This window comes from Rhinopithecus roxellana, chromosome 8, assembly GCF_007565055.1.
Source record: "Rhinopithecus roxellana isolate Shanxi Qingling chromosome 8, ASM756505v1, whole genome shotgun sequence".
NCBI lineage: Eukaryota > Metazoa > Chordata > Mammalia > Primates > Cercopithecidae > Rhinopithecus > Rhinopithecus roxellana.
In genome coordinates, this window is record NC_044556.1 from 66,717,029 (window position 1) to 66,739,015 (window position 21,987).

The 21,987-nt window shown below is 35.4% G+C and overlaps 1 protein-coding gene and 1 long non-coding RNA gene across 2 annotated transcripts in view; one reads left to right on the forward strand and one right to left on the reverse strand.

Moving 5' to 3' along the window:
• Positions 1-21,987, forward strand: part of USH2A (usherin) — an 825,608-nt gene that overhangs the window by 336,893 nt on the left and 466,728 nt on the right. The window contains exons 22-28 of the mRNA XM_030936493.1: positions 3,957-4,083; positions 7,324-7,425; positions 9,272-9,451; positions 10,596-10,726; positions 15,733-16,006; positions 20,842-21,045; positions 21,173-21,253. Of these exons, the coding sequence (XP_030792353.1) occupies positions 3,957-4,083; positions 7,324-7,425; positions 9,272-9,451; positions 10,596-10,726; positions 15,733-16,006; positions 20,842-21,045; positions 21,173-21,253 (1,099 nt within the window). The remainder of the gene's footprint in view (positions 1-3,956; positions 4,084-7,323; positions 7,426-9,271; positions 9,452-10,595; positions 10,727-15,732; positions 16,007-20,841; positions 21,046-21,172; positions 21,254-21,987) is intronic.
• On the reverse strand, positions 7,229-21,674 carry LOC115899178. The gene is made up of 3 exons (XR_004058873.1): positions 21,540-21,674; positions 14,902-15,029; positions 7,229-7,422 (listed from the first exon to the last, which is right to left on the reverse strand). It is a non-coding gene; the product is annotated as an uncharacterized LOC115899178 (long non-coding RNA).

Consider the following 21,987-nt stretch of genomic DNA (forward strand, 5'->3'; position numbering starts at 1 on the left):
GAGGCAGAGAATTGCTTGAACCTGGGAGGTGGAGGTTGCAGTGAGCCGAGATTGAGCCACTGCACTTCAGCCTGGGCAACAGAGCAAGACCCTGTCTCAAAAAAAAAATTGCTAAAACCAAGTTGGGGGCTAAAGGAGTGGGGAGGGTTTAATGATGTCTAGTAAGTAAATTTTTATCTGAAGTAGTATCTCTCCATAAGGTAAAAGCTGCTTGAGTTTTCAGGAAAGTGACAATTTATTTATTGTTTAAAATACAAGGTACGGGTTGAGCAGGATGGCCTTGGGATCTAGCTGAGAAAATGTAATCAGATGCATTACGCTAAGTGCTCATGGGTCATGATGCTAACTATATATGAAACAATGAGCTCATGCTAGCAAGGACTGTGTCTTTCCTTACCTCCAAGGAATTTATACTCTAAAGCAGGTACTAAACATATTTTCTAAATTTATAATGAAAGCCCCACTCATTTTTAGACAAAGAAGTGTTAAAACTGAGGGATGGCGAAAATTTTGAATACTCTTCTCTTATTTGCTCTCCTTTTCCAAAGTAATATCAGTGCACCTTCTTGTATGAAGTTAGAGCTACCCTGGATTTAAAAAAGTATAGAAGTTTATTTCATATGCCTTCTATTGGCATTACATTTATTTATATTTTAAATACTTTGGGTACCACTTTAAGCCCGTTTTTCTCCTCTAATCTTTAAATGAGGATGAGATTATCTAGTGAATACTTTACTATACTCATGACACAAGTAATTATGTACTTAGTGTGTCTTTCTTATCAGACTGCATGATCCAGTGAGGGCAAAGTCTATGAATGTTTTGTCCACAGATACTTCTTCAGGACTTAGAACAGTCTTTGGAACATAGTAGATGCTCAGTAAATACATGACCATTGACAAATTACCTGGTTGACTGACTCAAAAACGGTTGGTAAGATACTACTACTACTCATAACTGAAGAAAATTATCCATTTTTCTGGGTTAAAACGTCTAGCTTGTGATGATTACATAAAGCTTTAGTTGTTGTTGTTTTTTATTTTGAAAAAATTAGAAAAAATGTCTTACTGTTTTGCTCAGGTTGGTCTCGAACTCCTGGCCTCAAGCAATCCTTCCACCTTGGTCTCTCAAAGTGCTAGGATTATAGACATGAGCCACCATGCCCAGTCTTGTTTAAACTTCTCTGTTTTTCAGATAATTTGATTTTTATCAGGAAACAATAAGATGGTTATTTTTAAATTGTTTTCACTGAATTCGTTCAAAATAGCTAAATTTTGAATTATGAAGAGAATTTCAAGAAATTTTAAAGTAATTATCTAGCACATATTTATAAAATAACATGAAATCATCATGTACTTTGCTCTTTTTTTAAATTTCTTAGTAAAATCAGTAATAAAATCCTTATATAGCAATTTAATACGATATAGAAGCTATAGATATAAAAATGTATTTGGTTTGTCATCCAACTATCCAAGGTATTCTATTGAATAAATATTTAGGGAAAGGGAGATTCTTCATAGTACATAAAATTAGAAATGTGTTTGTATATTACAAACTGGACATTTGCCATTGTTAAAAGGTACAATAAAAAAAGTTAACTACAACTTTTAATTACTGTATCTTTTGTTATCTCCAACAATTAGCTATAATTTTCCCATTCTTCATTTAATTAAATTCAATTGAATATACTTCACCAGATAATACTTTAGTGACCAGTAATGATCCATGTTAATCCCTTAAATATTCTATGTTCAGTGACATTAACAGGAAATTCAAATCATATTCTGGCTTTACTTGGAAGGAAACTGTGAGAATGAAAGCTTTAAAACAATTCCGAATAGCATCTGTTGAATGTGTCTGATATGTTCCAAATAGAAAGAACAACATGAATAATATGACACCAGAAGTCATCACAGAATTTTTCTTTCCTTTTCATTGGTGGGGGAAGTAATCTTAAAATAATTTTCAAAAAATGATATTCTAAATCGCTGTAAGTATAAAGTGAGTTTGGCATGCTGAGGCTGTAGGTAATGAACTTGAATTTGTCTCCAATAAATGTGATTTCTGATGTAGAGAACTATTAATGCTTCAGATTGTTGCCAAACAAAATATGAAGAACCACTTACTCAGACACCTGATCTTTAGAATGCAGCATCATTTGTAACAATTTTAACGCTAACTAAGTACACTTTGATGAGACAGCATTTAATAAAATGCTCATTAATTTCATCATTAGCAAGGGTATGCTAAGAAGTAAGCCAGTTTCTTATGTCACGCCCAATTAGCATCCCATGCTAGTAATCCCATTAGTATTGTTGAATTCACTAATGGAAAAACTAATGGGCATGCTACCAGGGCACATTAATTGGGCGCGACACCAGTTCTGGTTTTAATTATTAAACTACGATAATGAAATGTGTGTTTGTAAAATATTAAAATGTTGGAATAGGGTTGAAGAAAATAAAAGGGTATGTAGACAAAACAGATATAAGGAAAGTCAGCCTGCAAAACTACAAAGACTAGAACTTGCCAGATGGTCATGTTCCTAGCTGATGGAATTGTCTGTAAAAGTTGGGATATTGTCCATGTGAGAGGCAACCCACTCATACTCATGGGAAATTAAAAGCTTTTTTTTTTTTTTTTTTAACTTTGGTAACATGAAATTCTGTATATCATACATGTTGTCAAGCTCTTTATGAGGCCTGACAGGAGCCAATTAAATGTGTAGAGTGGACATGTTATATCACAGAAGCCATTTCAGAGAAAGATAAACAGAAATCATACTAAACATGGTACGATTAACATTGTATGTTTTTCAATATACATCTTCAGCTTCATTACATCAAACAATTATCTATTTTCTCTTTTTGAAAAGAACTGTATAGCAAAATTATTAGAGTTTGGTAAAATTTTCTGCTAATTAACTGTTTTGATAATATTTTAACCAATCTTATTTTTTAATTTTTAAAGATTTTAATAGAATGAGATTTATTCTTGCTAAGTAAATCAACTTTATTAAGAAGAAAATTCATTCCCATTTAGAAGTTTTAGAGTAATTTCTGTTTTAGTTTTCTTTAATAGTAGTACTAGTAGCCGTTGGTGACAAAGTTGGGATATCTGTCACTTAGTCTTATTCTCTTAACACTGAAAATGTTACTATAGGTAACCAAGGCTACTATAACATACTGGAAAAGTGTTTACTTTTCTTGAAAGTAGTGACATGGCAGGCATCTGTTCTATTTCTCTTTCTCAGTTTATTATTATTATTATTATTATTATTACCTCCTATTTGCTAAACTCTGTTCTTAATATCTGCCATTTCCTATCTCTTATCATTTAGGAACACATTTTTAACTATTATATGATTACCTTAGCCAGAACTAGAAATATTGGATTTTGACTTCAAAGCATAGTGTATTATGTTTAACTCCACCCTTATGTTTAATGTATCATAACTGACTAGCTTTTAAGGTGAATGTCATTCCCGTTTGTTATTGATAGTTTTGTGAAGATAAGAATGACTTGTCTGACATCTCTCTATCTTCAGAACTCATTTTGAGTGGGATTTTGTTAGTTTTAAATTCTTCTCTTCTTTTTCATATTTACACCATGAAAAGTAAAGTCTAAAATTTTAGAATAGAAAATTCTTTACCTTTCTGATGAATAGCTATATTCATCAGAAAATGCAAGTGGTTTTGTAAGAAATTCTTATTGCAAAGATGAGACCTTTACAGATCTGTGCACTGTGGTGCTCAGGGAAGTATTAATACATCGCAGGGAAGCCAAAATGATGCTAGACATCAACTTTAATTTTGAGTTCTGTTTGAAATGTATGCATGCTTGTATCAGGATCATAATTTTGAAACCTGTAAATTGGTTTATAACAAACATATAAGTGTGTGTTTATGTGTAGATATGTGTATATAAACATTTATTTATTCATTCATTCCCTTAAGGGGTCACCAGTGGAAGTAACTACAACTAATGATCATGGTAAACAATATAGTGATGGAAAATGGCATGAAATAATTGCTATTAGGCATCAGGCTTTTGGCCAAATCACTCTTGATGGGATATATACGGGTAAGTAATTTTTGATATGTATAAATAGCCCTGTTAATATGTTGGTGTTGCCATACTTTTCTGTTGTTTATATTCCTACATCCTTATTTCACCATCATTTCTACTCAATTTCATCTATATTGCTGTTGAATTTGCCTTTGGGATGCTCCTAAAATAATGAAGTCTAGCAACCAGTTTTTCATCCATGAAGGTCTTTAGTTAAAAAACAAAAAAGAAAGAAAGAAAAGAATGAAGTCACCTATGTCTAAGTTACCTATGTCTTTTACAGTTCTCTACAATTTGCATGGACCTTTAGTTATGTTCTCTCATGTAACTTTTGACTTCCATAAAGCAAGGAAAGTAGAGGAAAGCAGTTTTTGCCTGCATTTGGAGATGAGGAAACCAGTGCTGAGAAAAAAAGTGAATATTTTTTCCTAACTTACACAGTTGACAGGAAGCATTCTTGGGACACACATCCTGTTTTTTTCACATTTTAGTTTTTGCTCCAGCCTACCCTATCTGCCACATTTATGTAATTATATGTGTCACTGTACCCGTATAATGATGCAGGCTTTTATTAAATCATTCAGGAAATATATCATTTTAATCAGTACCTATTATGTTTCAGGTATTGTTCTAGGCACTCTGGATACAAGGAGCACAGAGAACACTGTAAAACTTACATTTTTGGGCAGGAATGGGGTAGCAAAATACAGAAAAAATAAATTTAAACAAATATCAAGTGGCGATAAATTCTGAGAATGAAAAAGCAAGATGAGAGGGAAAGTTGTGTGTGGGTATATGTGCGGGTGTGTGTGGGTGTGTGTGTTAAGAAAGGTCTCTCTGATATAGACCAATGGAACAGAACAGAACCCTCAGAAATAATACCACACATCTACAACCATCTGATCTTCGACAAACCTGACAAAAACAAGAAATGGGGAAAGGATTCCCTATTTAATAAATGGTGCTGGGAAAACTGGCTAGCCACATGTAGAAAGCTGACACTGGATCCCTTCCTTACACCTTATACAAAAATTAATTCAAGATGGATCAGAGACTTAAATGTTAGACCTAAAACCATAAAAACCCTAGAAGAAAACCTAGGCAATACCATTCAGGACATAGGCATGGGCAAGGACTTCATGTCTAAAACACCAAAAGTAATGGTAACAAAAGCCAAAGTTGACAAATGGGATCTAATTAAACTAAAGAGCTTCTGCACAGCAAAAGAAACTACCATCAGAGTGAACAGGCAACCTACAGAATGGGAGAAAATTTTTGCAAACTACTCATTTGACAAAGGGCTAATATTCAAAATCTACAAAGAACTCAAACAAATTTACAAGAAAAAAACAACCCCATCAAAAAGTGGACAAAGGATATGAACAGACGCTTCTCAAAAGAAGAGATTTATACAGCCAGACACATGAAAAAATGCTCATCATCACTCGCCATCAGAGAAATGCAAATCAAAACCACAATGAGATACATCTCACGCCAGTTCATGTCCTTTGTAGGGACATGGATGAAGCTGGAAACCATCATTCTCAGCAAACTATCTCAAGGACGAAAAACTAAACACCACATGTTCTCACTCATAGGTGGATATTAACGATGAGAACACTTGGACACAGGAAGGGGAACATCACACACAGGGGCCTGTTGTGGGGTGGGAGGAGGGGGAGGGATAGCATTAGGAGATATACTTAATGTAAATGACGAGTTAATGGATGCAGCACACCAACATGGCATATGTATACATAAGTAACAAACCTGCACGTTGTGCACATGTACCCTAGAACTTAAAGTATAATTAAAAAAAAAAAAAAAAGAAAGAAAAGGTCTCTCTGATGAGGTGACATTTGAGCAGAGACCTGAAGGGACAAAGAGGCAAACCATGTAAATATCCAGGAAGAGGATGCTTTGGGTTGAGAGGCCAGCAAGTATCAGGGCCCTGAGGTGAGAGCACACTACATGTGGCATGTCAAGGAACGACAAGAAGGCCAGTGTGGGAAAGAGGGTGTGAAAGGGCTAATGACAGGACATAAGATCACAGAGGCCATTAGAGATTAGATCATATGGGACCTTGTGGACTTTTACTGTGAAAGAAGGAAACTGTTGAAGGATTTTGAGGGAAGAATGACATGATATGACTGCTTTCTTTAAAAGGATCACACTAGCTGCTCTTTTGAGAATAAATTATAAGGGGAATGAGGGTGAAAGCATGGAGATCAGTTAATAGGCTTCTGCAGTAACTCTGTATTAATTCAGACAAGAAATCATGGAGACCTGAGCAAGGGTGATAATTGAAGATATAATAAGAAGTATTCAGATTCTGGTTATATTGTGAATGTCAAATTAACAGGATTTGATGATGAGATTGAGGCAGAATAGGGGTTGGTAAACTATCATCATGGTCTAAATCTAGTTCATGCCTGTCTTTGTAAAGTTTTATTGGAGCACAACTACACCCATTCATTGATGTATTATCTATGGCTGCTTGAGTCAGAATAGTCTACAAAGACACTATCTGGTCTTTGACAGAGTTTACTGGCCATTAATGTAGAGCAAGCCTGTCAGGTTTGGGTCTCAGGCAACTGGAAGAATGCAGCTGCCAAAACCAGGGAGTGCACGATTGTGGGAGAAGCAGGTTTGGAGAGAGACGTTCAAAGTTCACTTGTTAACATGTTAAGGCTGAGATTTCTGAGACATCCACGGGGAGATATCAGGCAGGCTGATCAAGAAACAAGTCTGAGTTCTGAGGTCAGAACTTCCAGCAAAGGATGGTATTGAAAGCCAAGGGAACAGATGTAAGTAGGGCTAATTGGAGTGGATTAGGCTCTGGAAAAACAAACACAAATAGCTTTGCCTCTCCTCTCAAAGAAGGTGGGCATTAGAAATATGAATAGGGATTTCCATTGTTATGCCACACAGTCAGAAAACCAGGTTACCCTGGCCTTTGGCCCTGGTAGTTCATACTGGAACCCAGCCCACTATTCATCCCTCTAGAGTACTTAGGGGGTCCCTATGGGTAGAGAAAGGAAGAGGCCTGAGACGGAGGCAGTCTGGATCATTCCAACGTCATGATGCTGGGTTGTTGAGGAAGAGCCAATGAAGAAAAGTAATGAACAGGCAATGAGGAGAGAGGAGAACCAAGAGAGTAGTATCCCGAAGGCTGGTGAAGGATTTTATTATTTGATGAGTTAGTAAAAATAGAGTATCCTGGTGAAGGTGTGTTTCTCATCTCCTATTCTCTAGGTTCCTCTGCCATCCTGAATGGTAGTACCGTTATTGGAGATAACACAGGAGTCTTTCTGGGAGGGCTGCCGCAAAGTTATACCATCCTCAGGAAGGATTCTGGTGAGTTTAGTAAGGTATATTATATATTGTCATCCAAACTTAGAATAGAACCAGTTTACATTATTTTAAAGTAAGAGTAAGTATTATGTTCTACTTCATGCTATATTTTCTATATTAAAGTGCCAAAAATTTCCTTTAGGTCTCTCTCTCTCTTTTTTTTAAAGGAACCATGTATTCCATATGACTTGTATTTATATTGTTAGTACCCAGTTCTTGATATATAAAAGGAATTCATTAAAACTTTTGCTGAAATGAATTATAATACTTTCAGTCAAAGGTATGTTATTTTAGGACTTATGCATCGTTTTTTGTAAGATTTTAAATTGAATGTGAAACAACACAGAAATGGAAAACTACGAGCTTGATTTATACTCTAAATAGGGTGCAGAACATTCCCTGAATACTATGTGATAGGCACTAAACCAATCCCTAGATATTCATAGATGAATAAAATGTGGTCTTTATCACAATAGAGGTCACAGGCGTATGAACAAGTAATTCCGACCTAATGCCGTAAGTGCTATAATTGAGCTATAGACAAAGTGATTCTCATATTTTTGGAACAAGAGCACAAGAACATATTCTAAAATGCAACTAATTAAAACGAACATGAATGGAATTAACCTTAGGTAGGAAAAAATATCATCCTTCAAACGCAAATGCTAATAATTCTAGGATTGTTTCCCAAGTCCTCATTAAGAATCACAGGGTGCTTCCAAGTCTCTCCCAGGAAGTTAAAATATAACTACATAAATATTACAAATAAGCTAGGACCCAGAGAAGTATAATTTGTTCATGGGTTGTAGTCTTCAGGGAATCATGATGAAGATCAAAAGGAATAGAAAGTGTTCATCAAATTTAGGAGAAGGGTATAATTGAATTCTCAAGGCTGATTATCGTTACCTCCTCAGAAATGTCTCTAGATTAGACAGGGTTTTCATTCAACTACTTGAGACTGATAGAGAAGTCCCTCTAGTGCGTGCACGTGCACACACACACACACACACACACACAGCCTTTGTTTTTTGCCCTTCTGGGAAATAGTATTTTCAGGTACTAGAAGGAGAGAATATCCTGATACTAAGTACCCTTCCTGTAAAGGACACATCTCCATTATGAATGAACAATTTTACTTTGTCCTATGTAAATTGGCCTTATAAAACTCTCATAAACTCAAAGCTGAAAACTAAGCTTTGCCCTCATAGGAAAGGAGGTGGCTGTGTGAAATTCGACTTCAGTGTGCCTTCTCCTCCTCTTGATTTTTTTCTTGCTTTTTCTCTAAATCACTCATTTGCACATTTTCTGTCTCAACCTTCTGTTATCACCCTATTCACTTTATTTATGAACCCCACATCCACCTGGTCTGGAGAGTTCCACATTCAACGTCAACACTATATACATTTCCAAAAAATGAAACCAAATTATTGATTTACTTCAGTAACAGACTGGTTCATAGATGAGGAATCTAAACTACAAACTACATATTAAATAGAAACACTCCCTTCAAATCTAACTTTTAAAGTTATAGTACTTTATCTTTGAGGCTAGTGGCAGATGAATTTTCTGTGTTAGTTGAAAAGGCAATACTCTTGCTACTGCAAAACCAAGGTTTCTGCATAAACATCTGTTTCTGTAGATATGATGGGTTAGAACCAGTGCTAAACATTATAATTGCTATCATTTACTATAGCTGATGGTGTGGTGTTTACGTGAATCATTAAGAGGCTTGCAGTAAATAGTGGTGAGAGCTAGTGCCTATTTCTTTGATTTTAATGGCACATAAAATTAATTGCTTGAAAAGAATCTTTCAAAATACATATTTCTTGATATCTATAAACTCCTACAGAGATAATCCAAAAGGGTTTTGTGGGCTGTCTCAAGGATGTACATTTTATGAAGAATTACAGTCCGTCGGCTATTTGGGAACCTCTGGATTGGCAGAGTTCTGAAGAACAAATCAACGTGTATAACAGCTGGGAGGGATGCCCTGCTTCATTAAATGAGGGAGCTCAGTTCCTAGGAGCAGGTAATGCTCTAAAAAAGACATGAGTGTTCACTTAAAATCTATGTTCTATCCTTTGTATAATTTCATCTCTCCTGTTTGATTAACTTGACCTCATATGAACCTAGTATCACAGAAATACCTAGTTATTCCAATGGTGCACACAAATATATTCTTGATGTCTGAATATGCAATATAAATTATAAGACTCATAAGTATACATCCATGTATAATATCTCTGGTAGCCCATGCAGTTCTTGATTTACATATGTTAACATTACCAATGTCCATTTGCAAGTCAGTTGTTTGGAAACTAGAATGCAGTTAGAGATGTGTACTTAGAATGCACTCAGAAAGATGTTTCAAAGAGTTTTGTTTACTAGGTTAATCCACAAATACCTATTTATCTCATTATGTAGAAGAACAATGTTCTTAAGAGTTAATTCTCGGCTAAGCAATGTGTAGTAGGCCATTGAGAGAGAGCTGGAGACTAGAACCACTATCCCTGCCATTGCTCAAAAGGCTACAATGAAAGGGGAGGTGTGTCTGTAGCTTACCCCGGACACAAACACTGAGTCTCTGCCTGATCAGAGCAGAGACTTCCACCCAGGGGAAGGGGAGAGGGATGATAGTGGCTTGGAATACCTGGCTTGTTCATCAAATAAAAACCCATCTCTGCCTCCTACATTTATAGCTAAGTTGGTTGGTTACTAAGTTGCTTAAACTGCCTTCAGCACAAAAAGGCATATGATATTAATAATATAATCTGCACTTTTTTTATTGTTCTGTTTTCATCAAGGTCATTCTGAGTTTCTTTTAGTCAATGCAAACTACCTATTGTTAATACTTACCTAAAACAGTAATAATCATACATGATGCAGACAACCAATGATTTAGAGAGCAAATTTCTTCCTCTTTAGAAAGTATAATATCAGAGCAAATTTCTTCCTCTTAAAAAGTATAATATCTATCAAAGTCTTTCTTAATATATCTAAGTCTTTCTGTCACTTCTGCACAATTAAAAAAGGGATTTCTTAACATTGATTTGCATCTTCTTTTGTGAGATTTACTCAGTGGCAGAATGTGTCCTAGAGTTTCTTATCACCCTTACAATGCTGACAATGTTGTGTTACACATGCTAACATGTGCATGTTTTATATCTTTAAAGGGTTCCTGGAACTTCATCCATATATGTTTCATGGTGGAATGAACTTTGAGATTTCCTTTAAGTTCAGAACTGACCAATTAAATGGATTGCTTCTTTTCGTTTATAACAAAGATGGACCTGATTTTCTTGCTGTATGTAAATTACTTTGATTAAAATTACTTTAAAATATCAGACCCAACTATAAAATAAATAAACCATGTGTTGGCATTACACTTAATTGGGGTTTCTTTACAAATTCACATTTGTTTTCTTTTTTTTCCCAAAGTCATTTTTAGTTTGGAAGTCCTGTGAAATATTTTGTATTTTATTATCCTAGTAATTTTTTAAAATGATAATTATAACAATTATCATTTTAAGAAATCAGACTAGATATAAGGAATTAAGAAAATCCAATTTAGTACCTTAAGATATGAAAAACACTATTTCCCTCACTATCCTTTGATATGAGTTTCAAAAGAATATATATTATATATTTTTCATATGACATATAGATAATAAAGTATAATGATACAGTGAACACTCCTGAATCTGCCACCACATCTGATAACTAAATATTATCATTTTTGGTCTATCTATAAAGTCTTTCCTGTCCTGCTTCCATCTCCTTTTAGATGTTATATGTAATCAGAATTTTGTGTTTGTTATTCACATGCATTTTTATAGTTTGAACACCTAATGAATGCCTACAAATTCTTGCTTTTGAAATTTATAAAATTTGTTTTATACTCTCTCTTTAGCACTCAACATTGTTTCTGAGTCATTTATGTGTCCACATAGGTATACATTTTCTTGGTTGTGTAGTATTTCTCTTCTCTTACCAGTGATGTATTGGTTGTTCCCATGTTTTGCTACAATGAATAAAACTGCTATAAACATTTTTATACATTTCTCTAAATACAATGGGCAATTGTAACTGCTTTTCCTTGTCTTTAATCATTAATCTGATACCACTGTTAAGTATGTTATTAAAAATGTTAATTCTTAAAAGTTGTTTTAAAGAACTAGCATAGAAATAGGAGAAAAATATGAACATCTTACCCTTAGATTCTTGATTTCTAGACAAATAGACAATTAAATACAAGTCTTGGTGATTTTAAAAGTCTAAGATATGTTCACTTTTTTTTTTTTTTACATTCCTAGTATATACAATGCCAATATTGCTAAGAAGGGAAATGGAAATTTATCCCTTCGTAGTATTTATTAAAATTTCTGATTCTTTAAATATTTATTTGTCCTCTTGTGTATTGTTGGCTTCTTTCTCTGAAACGTAATGTCTGTGAATCCAAGGACTACAACTTTATAGTTGTATCCTCAGTGCCTAAGCCTTAGCAATTATCATGTTATCCAATGTTGTTGAATGAATGAATGAGTGAACATGTGAATGAGCTCATGCTGTGGTGACCTTCACTGAGCATCGCTGAGTCATCTACATGTGCATATACTGTGGAGGATACAAAGATTATTTACCATTTGGCTCCTCCTCTTGAGGACCATATGCCTGCACTGGAGGTCTATACGCCTTACTATGCCACGCTTCCACCCTCCACCTTCCTCCATTCATTGCTTTGTTACTGTATTAAATAATACTGTTAACTTTAAGTAACTTTACTAAAAAAATAAAAAATAAAAAATTAAGACTGGGTACAGTGGCTCGCTCCTATAATTCCAGCACTTTTAGAGGCCTGGGATTACCAGAGGATAGCTTGAGGCCAGTAGTTTGAGACCAGCCTGGGCAATGTAGTGAGACGCTTTGTCTGCAAAAATAAAAATAAAAGTAAAAAATTATCCAGGCACTGTGACTAGTTCTAGCTACTTACGAGGCTGAGGCAAGGATTGCTGAAGACTGGGAGTCTAAGGCTGCAGTGACCTGTGATTGCACCTCTGCACTCCAGCCTGGGCAAGAGAGCTCTGTCTCAAAACAAACAAACAAAAAAAATCAATACACTTACATTAATATATACTGAGTGCCCACTATGTGCTTGGCTTTCTTTTAACACTTCCCATGCAACTGTAAAGGAAGCAGTCTTTCATAACCGTACATTGCAGTCTGCCATATCTGAGGACTGAGGCTGCTCACAGATTACCCCTCAACAACTCTTTCTATTATACTGACTTACTTCAGTATGCGTGGTTATCCCCTGGAACTTGATAAACTCAGAATGTTTCCATTGCCAAAACCTTAAACCTCAAAATATAACCTCATATCCCTCTAGCTCTCTCAGTCTCTCATTAAGTTCACCAAGGCATTGACACCATTGACTATCAGCCCACTTTCTAGTTAACTCACTCCTTACCTGAGCCACTATAATGTATTTCTTCGACAGTATTTCCACCAACGCCCTGATTTTGTATCTTGTATTGGACTTCACAAACCTTGATCAATCAGTCTAGCCACCTCCAGTTCTAGTAGCTAGATTGCTAAACACCATAGGAAAACTAATACGGGCATGAGAACTTGTTGAGAGCTCTCCAATTCTTTTATTAAACAATATCTATTGTTTACAGGATTTTCTAATGTATTTTAGATGTAGAAAGTGAAAGAAAAAGAATCTTAGGATCTAGAAACACTATAACCTGAATGTCGTCAGGTAGTCCCACACTCTCCTGATAAAAACAAGCGTACATATTCAATTTTCAATCTCTCTATCTATCAACTTGACTGTATTTGAGGCAAGCCAAATTTAACTCTCTACTGACTCAGGGGAACAAATGAACAATTACTATGCTTACAATGAAAGAAAATATGTCTACCATCATCCTAGATTCTATCCCTTCTTCTGCAAGAACTTGTTCGACAGTCTTCCCTCTTTGTATGTTCAACTATTCCCTCTCAATTGGCTCTTTTCCCTCAATACGTGGAATGATTGAAATTTATTTTCCTTAGTGTGTTTTCTTTGGTCTATGAAGCCTCCTCCACTGTACTTTTCCTTACCTTCACGGTCAAGTGCATTGAAAGCGGCTACTATTGTTATTGCCACTTTTTCATCTCACTTCAGTTCCTAAAATGACTGTACATTAGGTTCCTGCCACTACCGCACCTTCCTACAAAATCACTTTTCTAAAGTGGTCAATGATCCCCGCATTTCCTAGTCCAATGATTTTTATTTCTTATCTTATTTATTCTTTTTCTGCTATTCTCTGTTTTTTTTTTTTTTTTCTTATTCTTCCCTACTGATTTTCCAAAATACTAGTTTCTCGTAATGTCATCAAGTTCTCTTAGCTTCTTTAAGGAGATCATTGTCACTTAAAAGAACTGTTTTCTACTATGCTGTACCTTTAAAACATTAGTCTTGCTGAGGACACTAATCTTTTCCCTTTCATCTCAGTCTTTTTACACTCACTGAATAATCTTATTTATTTTGTGATGTATTTTCTCCATTTTATTGGGCCATCCCCAAACTGCATATCTTTATGTTTGACTTCCTCAAAAAGAGTTTCATCTGGATGTTTTATAAGCATTTCAAACTCAATATATCTAAAATGAACTCCCCCCTCCTCCTTGTCAACAACAACCCTCAGCCTTTCTTTCAAATGCTTTTCATAACGTAATGATGGCAGAACACTCTCCTACTTACCCAAAAAAGATGAGAGGTCTTCTTAATTTCTCTTTCGTTCATCTAACTCATTTACCTTTTTACCAGGTCCTTATGAGTTGCTTTTACAAATACTTCTTAGATTGAGTCTTCCCTTTCATCAGCATCATCATTATCCTTATTTTAATGACTCTCAATATGTTTTCACAATTAAATGGATTTCCTAACGCATTTCCTGAATTGTAGTCGAGATTTTGTTTTCAGTATGTACTTCTTATTTCTGGCAAGGTAAGCTTTTAGTGCAAGGTAATAGTGGAAAGAATATGAGTTATGGTTTCAGACAGACACCAAACACTCTTTCCATACCAGACCCTCCTATCACTGAAAGTCCTTTAAAATCTGGCTTCTACATAGCTGGCAAGACACTACCTCAGCTCCCACCTCCATATGTACCCTTTGTCTTACCTAAGTTGGTGCCTTTCTCTAAACCTGATGTTCTCATGTCGTGGACCCTCCATGAATCTGATATACTTTCTAAAATCTTACTTTAAACCTTTCCCAACTTCCAGGGAGCAAAAAGCCTTCTCTGTTCTCTGCTTTCACTTTACCCCTTTCCTGTCTTGATTGTAGTATTGCTCCCACATGTTTGCCTCTGCTACTAGACAGCATGACTCTTAGGAGCAGTGTTTACCTTAGAGCAGCAGGTATATGGCACATTGTAAGAGACTCGGTATTTATTGAATAAGCAGATAGACAAATGAACAATTGCTTACCTGAGGTCCTTCCTGAAGATGATACTTTCATGGAAAAATTAGTAGTTTGCGTCTGGCATGATTTAATTTGTTTTACTTAACACAACTGATCTCAAGATTTTAAATATCCTATGGTCACTGACACGTTTCTAACAAAGTAAAAATATATTAGGTAAAATAATTATGAGACATTTTGAAGGAAAATCTATGAACTTATTTTTTACTATAAAAATTTGGGTTAAATATGTTCACATTAGAAAATGGTACAGTCATCTAACAGAATATACATAGAAGCAATTATGTTAAAGATTTAGAATAAAACTGAACTATTGAATCAAAATATGTCTTACAAATTTGAAATTGAGTTCACTAGCCAGTTAAAATAAGCTTAATCAAGCTTGACATTTCATTTTCTTATTGTCTTGTCATATTTTCCCCCAAATTAAATTGATACATGAAGTAGTATTTTCTCATTTTCTAAAAATTCAAAGAGTCATAGTTCAAACTGTTCTGTTCTCTTCAGTCATTCAGTCACTTACACAGGGGTTTAAACTTTTAACTATGTTGCAGCAAAAATAAACCTTAGGTCTACATAACATTGCATCACATCATCTAATCATTACTAGATATGAATTTGTTTACATCAATACAACATTCTTCATGTCAGCTATAAGCTTGAAAAGGATTTCCCATGTTCCTAAGCAGAAACTTAGGGTAAAGTGACACATTTCTATAGAGTGCTTTCAGGGAACTGTTTTACTTTTCTTCAAGAAATTGTCCTTCTGCTCTCTCCCAAACTGCCCTTCTGCCGCCTTTTTATATACCTACTTTCTTTTTTAATATAAAATACAGATGGAGCTGAAAAGTGGAATATTGAGCTTCCGGTTAAATACCAGCCTTGCCTTTACACAAGTGGATCTATTGCTGGGGCTAGCCTATTGTAATGGAAAGTGGAATAAAGTCATTATTAAAAAGGAAGGCTCTTTCATATCAACAAGTATGAATGGACTGATGAAGCACGCATCGGAGTCCGGAGCCCAGCCACTGGTGGTGAATTCACCGGTTTATGTGGGAGGAATCCCACAGGAGCTGCTGAACTCTTATCAACATTTGTGTTTGGAACAAGGTAAGTTCCATCTGGAGGAATTCACAAATCCATACAGCCCTAGTGCTGACAGATTTTGGTGGTTCTGTTTTTCAAGAGATAGCAATAGATTCAGGCTAAAAGCAGCACCCAACAACACCCCTTTTTCTGGAGAAATTTAAACCCTAAAAACTAATGGAGCACTTTTTCAAATAGTTTTGTGTGTTACCCTTAACAGTATGCCATCATTTATAATCAGCATATTTATTTCAATATGTCCTCGGTAAATAGTAATTAATATACATATTATTATTGTGACATGTAATTATGTATGTTGTATATAATTATATATACATATATTAATTACTATTTATTGAAGAAATATTACAATAAATATGTTGACTATAAATAAGGTACCTGAGGTGCTTCCCAGAGATGATATTTATATGGAAAAATTTGTAATTTATATATTTATTATATGCATTATATGATATGTATATATTATATAATGCATATTTTATATATATAATGCAATTATATGTGAGATATATAATTATATATGACTATATGTGTATACATACATAATTGAATATAATATATAATTATATATAATTCATATAAATGTATTTCCTCATATGTTGGATAGTGATCATTATTTGTATTTACAGATGAAAAAATAAGTTGGTATGCATAACTAGTAAAAAAGATCAATGCAATTCATTGCCTTTTCTTTCTTTGACATAAATGCTAATTGTCTCCATAGGTTTTCAGTAGAGCTTTCATGTGTAAAAAAATGTGGGGTGTATTTGGTTGACTTCCAAACACACTCGTGAAATACTATATATTGTAGGTTATCAGTAACCATAAGAGAAAGGAAAAGTGCATTACTTATAGTTTAGGTAAGAAGTTAACTCATAGAAGTTTGAATGTAATCAGAGAAATAATTAATTTGAAAAGGCTAACAAAATCTGTGTATCATTTCTTGTGGCAGTCATGGTTCTGAGAGCTTACGTGAGAATAGGTGAGTCAGTTATTACTAACAAGTGCGTTAGGCATTATTATTTATATCCTCATTACAGATGAGGAAACTGAAGAACAGAGAGGAAGGTAACTTTCCCAAGGTCACAAGGCTAGTAAGCAGATAGAAAGACACTAAGTCTCTCTCAGGCAGCCTGGTATAAAGTCAACTCTCCTTATTACAATCAATGCTCTCTTTTATGGGCATTGGTCAATGCTCCTTTGTAAAGTGGGGAATGCACAGTAACTTCCAGCATGGGACCAAGCACACTTCCAGGTGTGGAAAAGGTCCTTTACGGAGTTTAAAATCTATGTACCCTGAATGGTTAAAATTTTCATGAAGCAGTCTTTGCCTATTTGGTAAGTACATAAAGATTTAAATGCCTTTGAATAGAAAATATATGGCAAGCTCTTAGGAGACTTTTAGAAGGGTAGTAGTAAGGAGTTAATGAATAACTGGGGTGTAAGACAGTAATGACATTTTCAAGGCACTTAAGGTGTAACAGCAGCTAAAAATATTACATTCGTATAAGAACTTCTCCAGGTTTTCAGGTTTCTGAGGTTAGAAAGAACTTGAAAACCCTTTGTATGAGTGAGATTACTTAATCCTGTTTGCTTCTGGGAAAAAAAAAAAAAATGAAGATGAGAAACAAAAACCCTGCATATACAGCCTTGTTCTTTGAATTGCCCCTAAACCCATTATTATTGATGGTCCTAAAAACATGGTTAAAACTGAAATTGTAAGATAATAACAGAAGTTTAAAATATTGCCATAGACCCAAAGGGAATAATTTTACCTACATGCTATGACTAAGTCTGTGATACTGGAAGGTATTTTATTTATGAGTAATATTAAATGTTTATTAGTGTAGTAGCATCCATATCAGTGGTTCTCAAAACACTGAAAAAATATTGATGTACGGTAGCTGGAACATGGAAGTCAAAATTAGCTATTATTATTACTATTCAAGATACATTGACATCACCTGGAATGGTTATTAAAAATACAGATGTTAGGGACCCTTATCCCCTAAGATTCTGACTTAGATGCTTTGAGAGACACTGATCTATATAAATAACTGCATGTTTTATACGATGATCAGGGAGACTAGTCACAATACAGAGGTGCAGCATGAACATAGTCAATTGCAGTTAAAACGAATCATGTTCACTTAATGTATTTCTTTCAACCCACTATCAATTGTCTGAAAAACCTTTTTCCTTTCCTCTGCTTCTTAATTAGCACCTTTTTTTTTCATCAGAAGCTCTATTTTTTGGTCATATGAGTACTACTTTTTTTTTTTAATACACTAACATTGTAATCTTCTCCAAATCAGATACAAGACTAATTGTATTTCTTGTTTTGGAAATGCTGGGCAACATAATTTGCTGAAGATGTGCCAGCTCGGATGATGAGAGTTTATCTTCTTAGAATGATCAATGAGGATAATCATTTACATCTAGGTTGGGCATGCCTGGGTCTGGCATGTGGTCTCACAGGCAATGCTCTGCCCAAACCCCTCCATGGAGAGGGAGGGAGTGGGGGCTGAAAGTTAGCTGACCTGCCAAGTCAAGCATCCTGCAGCAGTATTGCCTTCCCTAGAAGACAGGCTAATGTTTTCCTGATTAGTCGCCCTAGAGCTCTGGGCTACCTTTTAGGCATTTAGAGGCCCAGGGGTGGTGGCATGGATGGGGATTTTTTTGGATTCTCACAAGGGTAGTGGAGTAAGAAAATAAGGCATTTCTACTCCTCTCACAAACATCCCCTTTCTCCTCTTGTCCTCACATCCCATTCAAATGTTTTAGGTGGCTGGGGAGCATTTCTGGTGATATAGAGTTGAAAGCATGGGACAACATTAACTGAACTCTTTGGTTGCCACCAGAAGGATGCCACTGGAAGGACCCTGCACTAGAGCTCAGCAGCTTCAAGAGCTCAGCAGTCTCCAAGGCCTGGGGCCAGAGGACCATTTCCTTAGGAGGATTTCTACTTACAAACTTCATTTTATAACTAACTCTCTGGGCCTTTTTCTTCATCTCCAAAATGAAGAAAGACTTATCTCCCTAGGCTTTCCCAAATTGAAAATTTCATCTTGTGAATTAATTTTTATTATGGTTTTTGTTAAATTTTTAATTTTTAAAACATTATGGTAAAATATGGGTAACATAAAATTTACCATTGTAACCATTTTTAAATGTACAGTTTAGTGGCATTATGTACATTCACACTGTTTTGTAGATATCACCATCATCCCTCTGAAGAACTCTTTTCATCCTGCAAAGCTAAAACTATGTACCCCTCAAAACATAATGTAGTATTTTTTTATAACAGCACTTGTTTGCCAAGCTGCCCTTCCACTGTTCTCATTTTGTTGGTAGGGAAGTTAGGGTACAGAGAATTTTGATACTACAGCTATGTGCCATCAGAAAATTACTACTGTTGAATAAATTAAAATTCTTAGCTTCTGAATTTGCCAGTCAATGATTTTATATTGAGTTTTGTTGCTTTCAATTCAATTCACCCAACTTATTGAGTGTCTACTGTGTGTTTAAGATAGACTAGCAGTATTGATCAGTCAGGATTAAAAAAATGTGGATAATAGTAAAAGACATTTAAAAGGAAATAGGCTGCAACTTAATGTGTTAGAAGGCATAATAGCACATCATATAAATGCTGAGGAGAACAATATGGTCATTGTTACTATTAACTTATTTTACTGTTATGCATTGCATTATATTTTATTTCCATTTCCTGCTGCTGTGCTTTAATCTTGAAAAGAGCTGATCATGTGTTTGAGGCCTTTCAAACTTTACAGTGTTTTGTTCAGAGAGAGAGAACATGCACGCTACAGCAATCTCAAACTAGGTCCTGTTTGTCCCAATTTCGTGCAGTTTTCTGCGCAGAGTACTGCCAGACTTCACTGAGCTGATCTCTGTTTTCACAAAATAGCATGTAATTCAAAGCCACTGCTATTCCCTGGCTGACTGGATGCCTTTTTTGTTTGCTGTCTAACAAAAAAGTGGCGAATACTCTAAATTCATTTCATCCGCATTCTCTGTTAAACTTCACAGAATGGTACCACACACTGGGTGTTCTAAGGTCACCTGTGTAGAAGACACATTCCATGAAATCTCATGGTGTTGCTATTGCCAACACTGAAGGCTGGCCCCTGTCATGCTAATGGGGATGTAAAACTGGTGACCATTTTGTATATTCAAGATTATGGAACTCTGTGAAAAACGATAGAGCGTAGTGACAGCTCTTCCGTAGGCTGCTGTAACTCGGGCTAAATTCTGTACCTCTGAAGTGATTGTTATGCAATTCATGGCAATATTTCAGGATTCTAATATATTTTGAAATTATGTTCTCTCTCCGACTATTCTGCATAAAATCCTCAGAGTGTATTTTTCCCCAATGAGTTTATTGAATAATCATGCTAATTCAAATATTATCTTTTGGCATTTAAAACTGACTTATATAGTCACTTAATTTTTCAGAATTAGGAGACTTGGGGCTATCCCCCTACCATAATATGAAGTTGCCTAAATTTTCTTTTATGGGAAGAAACAGAATTTAGAAAATGTGGGCCTAAAGAGGTAAAATAAATACTTTTTCAGTACCAGAAGTTAAATTAGAATTATCCATGAATGTGTTTTCCAAATAACAGAACTATATTTCTTTGCAACAAATTAGCTTGATAAAAAGTAGGAGGCATAAAATGTTTCCCAAGAAAGACTTGAAAGTCTAGCAATTGTGTCTAACCACCCCCCTTCCTCAAAATGTAGTACTGCAGAGGACAAAAATGATTGGTAATTAATGACTCAAGCCCTTTATGCGATACTAATCCCTTACTATTTGCTAGGTTTCGGTGGTTGCATGAAGGATGTTAAATTTACACGGGGTGCTGTCGTTAACTTGGCATCTGTGTCCAGCGGTGCTGTCAGAGTCAATCTGGATGGATGCCTATCAACTGACAGTGCTGTTAACTGCAGGGGAAATGACTCCATTCTGGTTTACCAGGGAAAAGAGCAGAGTGTTTACGAGGGTGGTCTCCAGCCTTTTACAGGTAATGTGGAGGTCCTCTAAATTAAATGTTGCATGTCTCTTATTCATCCCCCTTTCCCTCCCTGCCAGTCCCTTATTAGTCTATATGAGTATTATTTTAATCTTGCTGCATCTTATTTCCGTTTAAGAATACCTGTATCGGGTGAGAGCCTCTCATGAAGGAGGTTCAGTATATAGTGACTGGAGTCGAGGACGTACAACGGGAGCAGGTAAATATTTACCTTCAAATGCATATGTGCACACACACATGCATGTATTTGTGCATATATATAAAAGGAAGGACTATTACCCTGAAGTAGTAATATTTTTGTAGTCTTCTGACAGAACATGCCTTGGTTTGAAAATACATCTGTCAATGGCTAAAATGCTTAGTAGATTAGTGCTTTTGATTTGTCAAGAATTCACTAAATATTTACTCAGAATTGATCCTTTCCTCTTAGGATGCAGAAGAAAGGAAAGTTCAGGTTGTCTTAAGGATGTAATAGCCCCACCTACCTAATATGTCTAAGGATAGGTACCTTTACAGATGGCATAGGTAGCAAGAAGTTGAAGTCAGGGATTAGGATTATCCTTGGAAGGGAGTGGCACCCTCTTGACTTTCTCATAGAAAGCACATTGGAAACCTGCAACTGGTTGGAATCAGGTGTGTCTATGACATCATTGCAGATGTTTTTCCTGTTGTTGACTGTTAGAATCTTAGAATGATTCTCCCAAGAGAGAAAAAGTTGCTGATTGGTTTAATTTATTCTGAGTTGGAAAAGAACCAATTAGGAGACAGTATGCATTAGACCTAATCTCAGACAATTGACTTGTTTTGTACTTCTGACTGGCCACAAAATCTTTCCCCATAATACCCCCACAGGAAGGCATTCAGCACAGAGTTTTGTGAATCAGTGGCATTCTACCATTTTGGGTCAAATATTTGTCAGGAAACTGAACATAT